This window comes from Labrus bergylta, chromosome 11, assembly GCF_963930695.1.
Source record: "Labrus bergylta chromosome 11, fLabBer1.1, whole genome shotgun sequence".
Taxonomy (NCBI): domain Eukaryota; kingdom Metazoa; phylum Chordata; class Actinopteri; order Labriformes; family Labridae; genus Labrus; species Labrus bergylta.
Window position 1 is genome coordinate 1,036,928 of NC_089205.1, and position 13,315 is coordinate 1,050,242.

At 41.6% G+C, this 13,315-nt stretch overlaps 1 protein-coding gene across 3 annotated transcripts in view; it reads left to right on the plus strand.

The window, feature by feature from the left end:
- Positions 1-13,315, plus strand: part of ankrd13b (ankyrin repeat domain 13B) — a 42,784-nt gene that overhangs the window by 17,765 nt on the left and 11,704 nt on the right. Inside the window, exons 1-7 of one of the 3 annotated variants that reach the window (XM_065960043.1) lie at positions 1,355-1,480; positions 6,382-6,427; positions 6,792-6,935; positions 8,457-8,694; positions 10,324-10,390; positions 10,947-11,028; positions 11,750-11,817. In XM_065960043.1, the coding sequence (XP_065816115.1) occupies positions 6,403-6,427; positions 6,792-6,935; positions 8,457-8,694; positions 10,324-10,390; positions 10,947-11,028; positions 11,750-11,817 (624 nt within the window). In that variant the 5' untranslated portion in view covers positions 1,355-1,480; positions 6,382-6,402. Of the gene's footprint in view, positions 1-1,354; positions 1,481-6,381; positions 6,428-6,791; positions 6,936-8,456; positions 8,695-10,323; positions 10,391-10,946; positions 11,029-11,749; positions 11,818-13,315 lie in introns of those variants that run through there. The other 2 variants (XM_020644573.3, XM_020644574.3) reach the window with 2 other exon arrangements.

The window sequence follows — 13,315 nt, forward strand, 5'->3', positions numbered from 1 at the left end:
TTTCTTGATCTTGTAAGTGAAATTATAACGATTTTCACTCTTTAATAGTAAATGTACAACGATTAGGTGTTGCTGTCAACTCTGTGTTTTTAGGTAATATGGATTGTAGTTTCCCTTAAAGGGGTAAAGAGAAAGTTGCTTAACTCAATAAAAAAGAAGTAATAGACAAGCTATAATACTGACAAGTGCGCATTTTGATCCAGTAGGTCCAATAAAATGAAGAAAAAAATAGTACAATGTCTCCACACAGTGTATGTATTTGGTCCTACCAGCTACCTGAGAAACACATTATAACACATAGCTCAATGAGCTCTCACACTTAGCTACTCATGCAAACATCAGACACATCAAACGGTTCTTCACCTGCTGCTACTCCCTTCCTCATTCTGTTTTCTATGCCTCCATTCATCAGTTATTATTCTACCTCTGAACATACAAATAGGCAACCTCTTCTTTTGGCCAATCTTCCCATATGAAGAATCACATTAACTCTTCCTTTTCTTTTTCTCACTTACTATCTGTTTCTCCTTCTTTAAAGTGACCACTGTCTCCCAACTTGCTCTTTCTTTCTTTCTCTCGCTGTCTCTCTCTGGTGCATGCTGGGAGTGAGTGGTGCGGAGTGAGACGCTGAGCGAGTGGTTTTCATGGTTGTTTTTCTTTAGTAATTTGGTTTAATTTAATGTAGTTTATTGGTTGTAGTTTCACTTTAAGTTAATTGTTAGTGTGTGTTTGTGTTTGTGTTTTTCTTTTTCTCTCCTGCCGGTGTCTCTCCGGTCGGCGTCTTCAGACGCCATGGTAAATGGAGTCACCTTCGGCCACCTCACGAGAAAGCATGGCATTAAAATCAATGGCAGCTTTCCGTGCAGCGTGGAGGAGATTGGGCTTGCGGTGGGAGAGAAGGTCGGGCACAGCAGCGTGAGGTCGGCCGCTCGGATGAACAGCACCGTGGTCATCTTCCTGGATCAGGTGGAGAAGGTGAACCGAGTCGTTGAGACGGGCATCACGGTGAACGAAATGTTTGTACAGGTGACTCCGCTGACACAGCCTTCCACCAGAGTCATCCTGTCCAATGTCCCTCCGTTCATAACTGACGAGTTTCTTAGCAGAGAGCTCTCCAGACATGGGAAGGTGGTGTCCCCCATAAAAAAGATTCTGTCTGGATGTAGATCTCAGCTGCTGAAACACGTGGTGTCTCACCGTAGACAACTGTTTATAATACTTAACCTCAACCTCCGCTTCCATGTTAAAGTAGATGATTATGACTACGTGATATTTGCCACCTCGTCGGCTATGAAATGTTTTGGTTGTGGTGAGGAGGGACACACCGTGAAGGCCTGTCCGAGACAAGGGGATCCGGCTCCGCCTGGCCGTGGGGTGACGCTCGGCCCTGTGGCGGGGCTTTCCGCTGCTCCGCCGGTTGCAGCAGAGCGGCGGGAGGCCGCGCCTCGCCGCTGCTGTGTCTGACCTGGAGCACGGGTTGGTGAGTATGAATGATGTGCACGGTGTGGGTGAAAACAATCAGGGAAGTGAAGGAGAGGTTTTGGGTGATGTGGTGGAAAGTGAGGTGGGGGAAGAAAAGGGGGAAGAAACAGCTGGAAAAAGTGTGAGTGAAATGCAGATAAATAAAGCAAGTGGCGTCAGTGAAACGCAGGAGGGTGTGTCAGAGGAAGAAGATGAAACACAGGCAGGTGGGGGGAACAGTAAACTTACATGGGGGGAACAGGTGGAAGAGGCTGAGATGGAGGAGGAGGAAGAGGAGGCAGTGAAGGTCAAATCTGCTTCTAAACGCAGAAGGAAAACTAGGGGCACAAAGTATGAGGCAAAGAATAGCAAAGTGGAGGAGGAGGAGGACAGACAGACAGTAGGGGGACAGGGACAGACGGAGGAAAGTGAAAGTGATGACTGTGTCACTGATAGCAGTGATATATCTGGATTTAAAATAAGTAACAGTCAACAGAAAAAACTTTACTCTGCAGAAATGATTCAGTCGTTTTTAGCAAAAACCAAAAATGCTAAAGGTGTTAAAATTGAAGAGCATTTCCCAGTTTTAAGTTTGTTTTATACCTTGGCCAGACTCCACATGAACCAAAAGGAGGAGTCTGGCCTCACTAACAAGGAGGTTTTTAGATTAAAAAAACTTGTGCTTAAAGTTAGAAAACAACTGAACAATGATGACGGGAAGAGCTCCAATGTGTGTTTTAATTAATTTATTGATTTTTATTTTTGTTCTTAATTTCTCACTTATGGATAATTTTAGAGTGGGAAGTTTGAATATAAATGGAGCCAGAGAGTCAAAAAAAAAGAGCAGCTATATATGAAACGGCCAAAATGAAACATATTGATGTTTTTTATTTACAGGAGACACATAGTGATAGCACCAATGAGGCAGACTGGAGGAGAGAGTGGGAGGGGGAAGTCATTTTAAGTCACAACACTTCTCTTAGTGGAGGAGTTGGCTTTCTCCTCTCCAAGTCTTTCACTCCGGTTTCACTGGAGGTCGAGCATTTTATCGAGGGGAGGTTGCTTTTAATTAAAGCACGGTTCGACCTTTTTACTGCAGTTTTTATCAATGTGTATGCTCCAACAATCGGTGCAGAGAGGAAGCTGTTTTTACAAAAAGGTAACAATGTTTTAAATGGCTGTGCCTCGGAGGATTTTTTATTCTTGGGTGGGGATTTTAACTGTACAGAAAATGCATCTTTAGATCCAGTTTCCCAACATGTTCTGAGGCAGCTGGTCTATTCTCATGGCCTGGTGGACGTGTGGAGAAGGATGCATGCAGACTGCCGACAGTACACATGGTCCCACCTCAGAGAGAGTAGGATCTCCTCAGCTAGACTAGACTGTATTTATTGTTTTAAGCATTATTTTAATATTTTTTTAAATGTGCAGTATTGTTCCTGCTGGTTTTACTGACCATTCTTTACTTTTGTGTAATGTTTTTATTCAAAATATTTTACCTAAAAGTGCTTATTGGCATTTTAATTCAGTCTTAACATTTGATAAACATTTTAAAGAGGTTCTTATTTATTTCTGGGATGTTTTTAGACAGAGGAAGGGTGAGTTTAACAGTCTTAGGCAGTGGTGGGACCATGGTAAGACTGAGATTAAACTTTTATGTCAACAGCACACCCTCAATGTCACCAGAGACATCACCAGATCTATGAAAGACCTGGAGACTGATATCGTGGAACTAGAAAGATTGAGCGAGTCCACAGCAAATCGAGGATATATTGAAATCCTCAAAGTCAAAAAGCTAGCTTTAGCCGACCTGTTGGATGTTAAAGTACAGGGTGCACTGGTCAGGTCCCGGTTTCAAGCCATCACAGAGATGGATGCTTCCTCTAGTTTCTTCTTCGGCCTGGAGAAGAGGAGTGGGCAGAGGAGGGTAATCCACTCACTTTTAGCAGACACAGGGCAAACATTGACAGAGCCATGCCAGATAAGAAGGCGAGCTGTGAGTTTCTACTCGGCACTCTACTCAAGTGAGTATGAGGAGGAGGAAGCTCTGATGGAGGAGTTCTGTAATGGACTGCCTCAGGTCTCTGAGGAGACCAACACACAGCTCAACGGGCCATGCAGATGCAGGAACTGAAGGCCGCTCTGCAGGGCATGCAAGGGCGGCTGGCTCCCAGCATAGACGGCCTGAGTGTGGAATTTTACAAAGCCTTCTGGGACATCTTTGCAAAAGATCTTTTAGATGTTTTTAATGAAAGTCTGGCCTCTGGCTCAATGCCCATGTCTTGCAGGAGAGCCGTAATCACCTTGCTCCCAAAAAAAGGTAACCTGCAGGACATTAAAAACTGGCGCCCTGTGTCTTTGCTGTGTGTGGATTACAAGCTTCTGTCCAAACTCTTTGCCTCCAGGCTGGGGAAGGCTATGGAGCAGGTCATCCACCGGGACCAGACCTACTGTGTGCCCGGCAGGTCCATGGTGGACAATGTCCACCTCATTCGTGATGTTTTGGATGTCTCCAGCTCATCGGGTTGTAACACTGGTCTGATTTCTCTAGACCAGGAAAAGGCATTTGACCGCGTTGAACACAACTTCCTCTGGAAAGTTATGGAGAAGTTTGGGTTCAGCGCTGGGTTCATAGCCAAGATCAAAGTGTTGTACAGTGGGGTTGAGGGTGCTGAAGTTTAACGGCGGCCTGTGTGCTCCTTTCAGGGTGTGTAGAGGCGTCAGGCAGGGCTGTGCTCTGTCCGGCATGCTTTACACACTCTCCCTGGAACCCCTCCTTAACAATATACGCTACAACTTACAGGGCTTGGTTTTACCTGGTTTTAATAGCAACATTGTCTTAAGTGCATATGCTGATGACATTGTTGGTTTTATAAAAAACCAGAGGGATGCAGATATTTTAACCAACATTAGAAAACATTTTAGCGTAACATCGGCAGTGAGGGTGAATTGGATAAAAAGTGAAGCCCTCGCTGTCGGTGAGTGGCGTGACGGTCTCCCAGTTCTTGCCCAGAGCTTGGCCTGGAAAAAAGATGGCTTTAAGTACCTGGGGGTTTTCCTCGGAAAAGAACAGATAGTCCAGAAGAACTGGGAGACCGTCACAGAAAAAATTGAGGGGAAACTTTCCAAGTGGAAATGGCTGCTCCCTCAAATGTCTTTTAAAGGTAGAGTATTGGTTTTAAACAACCTTGTAGCATCCCAACTGTGGCACCGTTTAACCTGTGTAGACCCCCCTTCAGGCTTGCTTGCCCAGTTACAAAGGAAAATGGTAGATTTTTTTTGGGATGGTCTACACTGGGTGCCACAAGGGGTGCTGTTTTTAACCAGGGAGGAGGGGGGACAGGGCCTCGTCCACCTGGCCAGCCGGACAGCCACCTTCAGACTACAGTTCTTACAAAAATATCTGACAGGTCCGGCTGATCTAGTGTGGAGAGATGTGGCCAGCTGCATTCTCAGACGTGCAGATTTCCTGGGGCTGGATGCTGCTCTGTTTTTAATTGATTCTAAACTTTTAAAATTAAGTGGGCTGCCTCCATTTTATCAGGGTGTTTTTAAGTCTTGGGCCCTTTTTAACTGTAAAAGGTGCCCAAAGTCTGACTCTCTGTACTGGTTGTTGAGAGAGCCATTGATTCACAGGGCCAAGCTGGACATCAGCAGCAGCGTCACCCCCGGCCTGACGGTGGCGCTGCTTAAAACAAAGACCCTGTGCCTGCAGCAGCTGGTGGATGCAGTGGGGCCGGCGTTGGGTGACGCCCGGGCACTGGGCTCTCTTCTGGGCCTGCACTCTGTCCGGGTGGCGGGGAGGCTCCTGGAGCTGTGGCGCCAGAAGCTTTCTGGGAAAGAGAGGAGCCTCCTCATGGACTATGGGAAAAGAAAGGCCAGACCGGACCCTGCAGACCCCTTCCCTGACGTCTTCCTGAGCCCAGGCCTGGGGGAACTCACCGGCCCCCTGCTGGCTATAGCACACTCAGAAAAGCTGACAATACACCTGGTATATGAACTGTGTGAAGGCGATCCACAAGGCCGGACTGTGCAACCGCCCCCCCACTGTGTGGTCAAACAGGCTGGGAGCAAATGGAGCCGGCCCACAGTGGAGGATTTTATATAAACCTCCCCTCAAAAAACGGACTGCCGACTTCCAGTGGAGGATTTTACATGGTGCTATTGCCTCCAATGCTTTTCTTTCTGTTCTTAATCCTGCTGTTCTTAACACCTGTCCTTTTTGTTGCCTTCCAGAGACTGAATGTTTTTATAGAGTGTAAGAGGCTCACAAGCTTCTTCTCTCTCTTAACATTGGTTTTTAGTTTTTTTGATGTGGTTTTTACTGAGAGGGTTTTTATTATGGGAGCTGCCTACAAAAAAGAACAAAAAGAGAAGTGGCAGCTCCTTAACTACCTTTCAGGTGAGGCAAAAATGGCCATTTACATCAGCAGGAAAAACAGAGTGGAAAACAGAGAAGGGCAGGAGGCCAAGGCAGTGTGGCTGGTTAACATTAGAGCAAGACTCTGGCTAGATTTTAGATTTTATAAACACATTGGAGACTTGGACGCTTTTAAACAGCGCTGGTGTTTTAATGACATAGTTTGTTCAGTTGTTGATGAAGAGTTGGTTTTTGCACAAGTTTTTATTAGATAAACTATTTTTTTTAAACATACTCGGATTTTAATGCATTAGCACTTTGTTGAACTGTAAAAACTAAATTTATGTAAATAAAGTGTTTTGCAAAAATCAAAATCTTTCTTTCTTTCCCTCTTTCTTTCTTTCTCTCTCTCTCTCTTTCTTTCTCTCTTTCTTTCTTTCTTACATTTTTTCTTTCTTTCTCTCTTTCTCTCTCGCTCTGTCTCTTTTTAATTGCCGTTCTCTGTCATTTGTCTTAACCTCCCCAATGTCTTTCTCCTGTCTTTACCTCTTTCTGACCAGGCTCAGGACTTTTATGTGGAGATGAAATGGGAGTTTACCAGCTGGGGTAAGTCCAGGCTCTCAGTCCTCTCAGTCAGTAAATAAGTCTAAGCAGTCAGTACTAATAATGTTATCATCTCCCTCTGGGATTAAAGAGTTCTGATTCTACTGGACACTGAAGCTCACACACTTCCTGCCTAGCATAATGTATGTCTGGTTTTATAGACACTTTGTGAATTTCATCTAAAGTGCTTTACAGAACCACAAGTGAATGAATTGCAGTGTAAGTGTGTAAACTGGATTTGTGACTTTTAAATTTCTATATAATAATGTGGATATATCAGAGTATATAACTATAGGACTGCCTTAATTATCTCCAAATCCATTAGAAATGGCACAGTTTCATTCAAGGCGTGTCTTTTTGTCCTTAGTGCCCCTTGTGTCTCGTATCTGCCCCAGTGACACCTACAGAGTTTGGAAGAGTGGTCAGTGTCTCCGCGTTGACACCACCTTGATGGGCTTTGAACAAATGACCTGGCAGAGAGGAAACAGAAGCTTTATTTTTAGAGGACAAGGTCAGTTTTTAAAACTATACCTGCAATGTATGAACCTGTGTGTGAGTGTGTGCTGTATTAGGTTATATTTATTTATCAAGCACTTTAGGTCATGGTAAGTATCTAATAGAATACTACAAAGGAAAAAGAACACTTTATATTATGTGTGTCTAAATTATATATAAATCGTTAGATAAGTAGGGATATACTACTCAATTTCTTGCCAAGAGTAAATGAGATGACCCCAAAATTGTTTCTAAAGAAACAAGAAATGAATCAGACATAACTTTCCATAAAACCAAAACCTGTTTTTACGCTTGCTCCTTTTACAGATTAAACAAATGAGAGATGTCATGTTTAATAATGAACCTCTGGTAGGTGATTTAAATTACCGGACTCTGCCCACTTAGTTCCCACTTTATGACAAATCCTAGCTAACAGGCTACTGGCTTACACAGACATTTGGTATCAATATTCTCATAATTATCTCAACTAGAACATTTCTTCACATATGTTTTGTGTTTTTTTAATTTTTTTAATTTGCATTCACTCAAATCAAATAGCCCAGTGTTTGGAGTACAGAGATTTGCATCAACTAAACACATTGGATATCTGATATTTCAGAGAACCAACAATCTGTTCGATAAAGGTATACCCTAAACTTTACAAGCAAATCAGATTAACAAAGCTACATTTAAAGAAACAAATACCAGTATCAGTCACATTGACTTCATTTGAATGAACCTTTAAGACTGAACAAATAATCACAGATATTTGTACAGGTGTCACTATGCTTTTCCAGGACAAAAGGGTCAAATAAGTATCTTTGTTGCCTCAGTTTCAACTCTTTTCAACTCTTTTCCACAAATCTCTGTATAATACACTGTATGGCAATGTTAAATCACAGACAGGGACACAAATATTAAGAAGTTGTGGAATCAGTATAAAGTACAAAGGCATTATAATGGCAGAATGTAACCTATTCTTAACTAATGTTTAATAATGTACAGTTATAATTAGTCAACCTATCATTATTATTATTGGGACAGCAGCAGCTTAGTGGGGGCGGCAGTAGCTCAGTCTGTAGGGACTTGGGTTGGGAACTGGAGGGTTGCATGTTCAAGTCCCAGCACGGACAAAGTCCGGCAGTTGGTCTGGTAGCTGGAGAGGTGCCAGTCCACTTCCAGAGCACTGCAAGGCACCAAAACCCAAAAAACTGCTCTGGAGTGCTGGCTGTGGGCAGCCCCCTCACTCCATTAATGCATAGATTCCTGTTTGTGCATGTGTGTGTATTTCAAACTATGTGTGTGTAGCATGTTCATTAAACAGAGTGTAAAAACAAATTTCCTCCTGCAAGGATTAATAAAGTATAAATTATTATTATTATGTGTATAGTGCCAAACTTACAAAAAGAGAAGGCCTTGAATTTACTCTTGGTTTGTAATAAAGTAAAGGTTTGTAGCCTACTTTCATAGTCTTCATTTCCTATTTTCCTTATGCTTACTAACATTGCTTCACATTTCTCCCCCTCTTGCCACTCAGATTCTAATGCTGAAGTGATGGAAGTGGACCACGACAGGCAGCTGGTGTACTGTGAGACCCTGTGTGTCTCGTCTCTAGCAGCACTCTCCCCTGTCAGATTGAATGGCGGTGCTTGCAACACCGTAGCTGGTCTGGGTCTTCTGGGGGCCATACAGCCCAGTGACGAGCAGGTAGCAGGAAGGTTGTCCGCCCCTGTGGTGACCACTCAGCTGGACACCCGCAACATTGCGTTCGAAAGGTCAGATTGGATAACAGTATTCACAATATATGAATAATGCTAATGCACAATCAGAGTGACACATGGAAGTAGTTTGAGTGTGAATCAGGGCACCAGGGTATGTGCAGACATATTTCAATCACATTGAAAATAGGGATCCATTCACACAAACCAGCCCCATCACACTCATAAAACATGGGGAGACAGCAAGCTTTGGGATGAAATCCCCTCGTTCCCACGGAAATAAGTACTTTATGTAACCATGGTTTCATTTCTTTCAAATAATAAGTTGTCTACAAATATAATCAGACTCTTTAAAATCACAACATTAGAAAAGACTCCCATGTTTTTGGGGGCATTTCTTTTTTGAAAACATCATAACATTTTCAGTCTGATGTTTATAAGATTGTGAGATTTTGGCCATGGAGATTTTGAATGGAAAGCAGAATGACTGCGAGCTCAAAGTTAAACTCAGTCCCATGTCATTAGAAGTATTAGTCAGGGATACAGCAAAGAAATCTGAATATTACAAAAATAAATGTGATATGGTAGAGTATAAGTGAGAACGTCCATGCCAACATAAAATACCATGACTTATATTTGTTTCCGTTACAGTATTTAATACTAGACTTTAATACTCTTCCTTTTGGAGGGGTGGCCAGAGGGGAGGACCAAGCTCAGTGTTACAGGGGCACTGGCCCCTGTTGGCCCCAGTTGGCCCCTGTTGGCCCCTGTTGGCCCCTGCTTAGAACCACCCATGGGAGGAGCTGGGATCAAATCCCCATATTTCTGGTTTGGAGACAGTTGACTGTTCTACTGAGCCACAAGCGTCTGCCATACAAAACAAAACACTTACAAATCACTAGCAAAAGTGAACATAATGAGGGAGAATGTAAAATGATGTTTTACTGATGTACAGTAGCCTACTGTCATTTACAAGCCAGCAGGAATGAATCTCTGTAACAAAGGTGCATTAACCTGTGTTAACTCTAAAATCCTGTTAAAATCTAAAGTGATCCTATGAAGCTTGTAAGACAAAAACAAATCTTCCTATTACAAACTGAATTAAATTGTGTTATTACACACCCTTGCTCATATGAATACATGCAGCAATAGGGTTCTCTCCATACAAGCATGTGGTTGCACATGTTTTCAATTATAGCAAAAGAAAAATATAGAGCTGTATTAACATGTTATTTGTGATGCAAAAGGTCAGAAATTAATGCATTTAATATTCTTTTGCATCGATTGAATGCTATTTTTTGCCTTTAGGCACACCGTAGCTAAGCCACAGTGATGAAAAAGAACAAAACCTCTGCGCCTTTGAATGGCTCATTTCACTTAAAAAGATAAACAAGCTCCCAGACGGCTCAGTTGACAAGTCAAAAGTAATCTCCACCTTGTGACATCAAACATTGAAACTTTTTTACCTCTGACTGTTTTAGTTGACTTTTTGAGTCGTAGTCCATTTGCCATTAAAAACAAAATCAATAGAGCATGTTTTCAGACTTTACATTATAAAGTCAAACCAGAGCCTGTGATTTCAATCTAAGAGGAGATATTTCCTCTCAGGTGAATTATACAAATGTCCTGGGACAGACACTGTAATGTTGGTTTAATGTTGATCAGACTGTTGAATCTGTGCTGCAGGAATAAGACAGGCATACTGGGCTGGAGAAGTGAGAAGACTGAGATGGTGAATGGATATGAAGCAAAGGTAGAAGCTGCCTTTACAGCTCATTGATCTCACACTGTCTACTATTATCAGAACACTGTGATATTTTCTATTTCAACTTCACGTGTTAATTCCAGACTTCTGTAAATCAGTCCTGAAATTATTTTTGAAAAGGTCCTCAAAGGGCAGTGTTGATATGCAAGCTGTCGCATTTGCGTTTGGATTTAGTTGGAGGAAGACAAAACTACTTTTTACTTTACCTTTTAAAACACAGCTGTTAGAAGGATGCATATCAATGACGTATTGTATCTATTTAAGGTAACATAAGATTAATATAATATAAACTTTGTGTACTGTTCACATTCCTAGTCATGATTCCAAGCTCAAGTTATTAATATTCCCTATCATTGTTGTGTCTCTGTAATTATAAGCAGCATGTGGGCCAACATGAATTCAACCTTACAAGCACATTCTTTTAAAGTAATGTCAGCCAATGTCAGTCATAAATAAAACTAAACTGTTGCACATCTGTATAGGAAATGAGAAAAAATAAAGCCAATGCAAACAGAACAAAGTGAATTGTCTTGTTCTCTTTCAGGTGTATGCAGCATCTAACTTGGAACTGATCACCAGGACTAGAACTGACCATCTCTCAGACCAGAACAAGAACAAGACAAAGGGTAAGTCCAGTCATTATACTTTGGTGTCAGAGAAGCATAACATGGTGTTACCTCTTAGGCTTTACTGTGCTCTTTATGCAAGTTCATCACCCCTGTGTCAGCTTAATTACCACACTTTAAACCCTGGCCAAAGTGCATCTACACATCTGATTTAAGACTCATTTAATTTAAACTTACATCATACAGAGGCTCCAGCTTATAGCCCATAAATCAAAAACAAGATAAACAGGCTTTGCACATCACTTGTGCTACCTCTGGGCATGTTGTTTCCAGTTTGTTAAGTGAGTACAACCAGTGCAGTACGACAGTTGAGAGCACAAAAAAATCCAACATGGTTACATTTCCTTTGCTTCTGAGTTCCTACCTGAAAATATGTTTTTTGAATTTTAAATGTTGTTTATTTATCTGTGAATTCTCAATGTGAAAAGACCAAATTGACTCCCTTAAGCACTAAGTTTAATTAAGCTAAATGTTTAAAGTATTCAACTGTGAAAAAATTCAAAACATGCAATTGCTGGGACTGCATCTAAATGATGACCTTTACCACTCTACATTGTTCATCAAATCAATATTGCCAGTGGTTTTACAACCTAGCAAATCTGCTGATACGTTATTATGTTGTAACTCTGGACAGCTGTAGTGGAGAAGACAAACAGGAAGGGTTGTGAATTGTGATTGTTGACTATATCCTCTCAGTCCGTCACTTCTGTGTATCTTTGAGAAGGTGGAAAGACTCCACTGCAGAACTTCCTCGGGATCGCTGAGCAACACATGGGGCCGAGCAATGGGGTAAGTGTACAATGTTTAAGTGATTGTTTAGTGAATAAAGATGTTCAGATCATACAGAAAAATTATAAAATGATGACTTTTTAAAAGTTTCAAAACATTCTTTATAAGATATGAATGATCTTCCATATGAGCACCATCACTATCAACTGCATGTTTTGATAGACTTGACAGGAAACAATGTCCTCAGAGCAAAACACTAATTCAAAGTCCTCAACCAGCTTTCCAATATTGATAATATTCTTTAATTATTTTCTGCTGATGAGCCCCTACTCATACCATCTTCTCCTCTTTTTGCCTTCTGCTTTTTCACTTCTTCCCATTCACCCTCGCTTCTGCATATTTAAACATTTAAAGGAAGACTGTGCGATTTCTTTTGATTCAGTAGATGTCGCTCTTGAGCCCAGCATTAAACCAAAACAAACTGCTGTTTAGTGACACCTCCTCTGTACTGAAGCCTCTGCACTCCTCCAGCAGCACACCTCCAACCCCTCTCCAATCACGATCACATGAAGGAGTGATGAATTAGGACGCACCATAATTAATCACCATTAAGAAGAAGAGGCAGGGGCGCGCTGGTGGCGCAATGGTTAGGGCGCACGTCCTATGTATTGAGACTCTCGTCTCAAGCGGTAGGCCCGGGTTCGCTTCCACCCGTGGCCCCCTTCCGCATGTCATTCCCCACTCTCTCTCCCTGGTTTCCAACTCTATCCACTGTCCTATCTCTGCATTAAAGGCATGAAAAGCCCCAAAAAAAAATCTTTAAAAAAAAAAAAAAAAGAAGAAGCAGACAAAATTGTCCTTGGCTTGAGCTGCACTTGCCTGTGACCTGCATTGTTGTGTTAGCATGCTAATGTTAACACATTTTGGTTAGCTCATAGCTTCATATTGCACATAAATTGACACAGAATGACTGTGATCTAAAGACAACTTACATGACATCCAAATAATCAGTGAGTAGACTAGTTTATCCTTCTTTTCTCTTATCTTTGACTAAAACAGTTTTATATGTAAGGTCGTCCCGTCCATGTTGACATGATGTAAACAAAGCTCCGACAACAGTACAACAGCTGGCGGGTCTAGGGCTTGTCACTCGTTGTAGACATAGGATATACTCTGCTGTATTTATGTGTAAAATATCACACATTCTTCCTTTAAGCCTCTCTATTCTTGATTAAAAACACTGAGACACACACGCCTAGTATTTGCTCTACAAAAGATATTCCAATGATTTGTGCACGGCTGTTTTTTAAATGCAACAATGTAAAATAAAAAATGTATTTTCTGTTACTGAAGTCCATATGAGCCTCTGCCTCCTGTAATTATGTGTACATATGAGTATTTTAGACATTGACTGTGAAGCAGTGAACAATCACATTCCCTGTTAAAATAAATTAAATAAGACACTGATAACATTTTTGCTAAATGCTGAAAAATTAAGAGAAATCTCAAAATCTAAGTATGAAGTCAGTTCCCAAATAGACAATAGCCAAACAAAAAA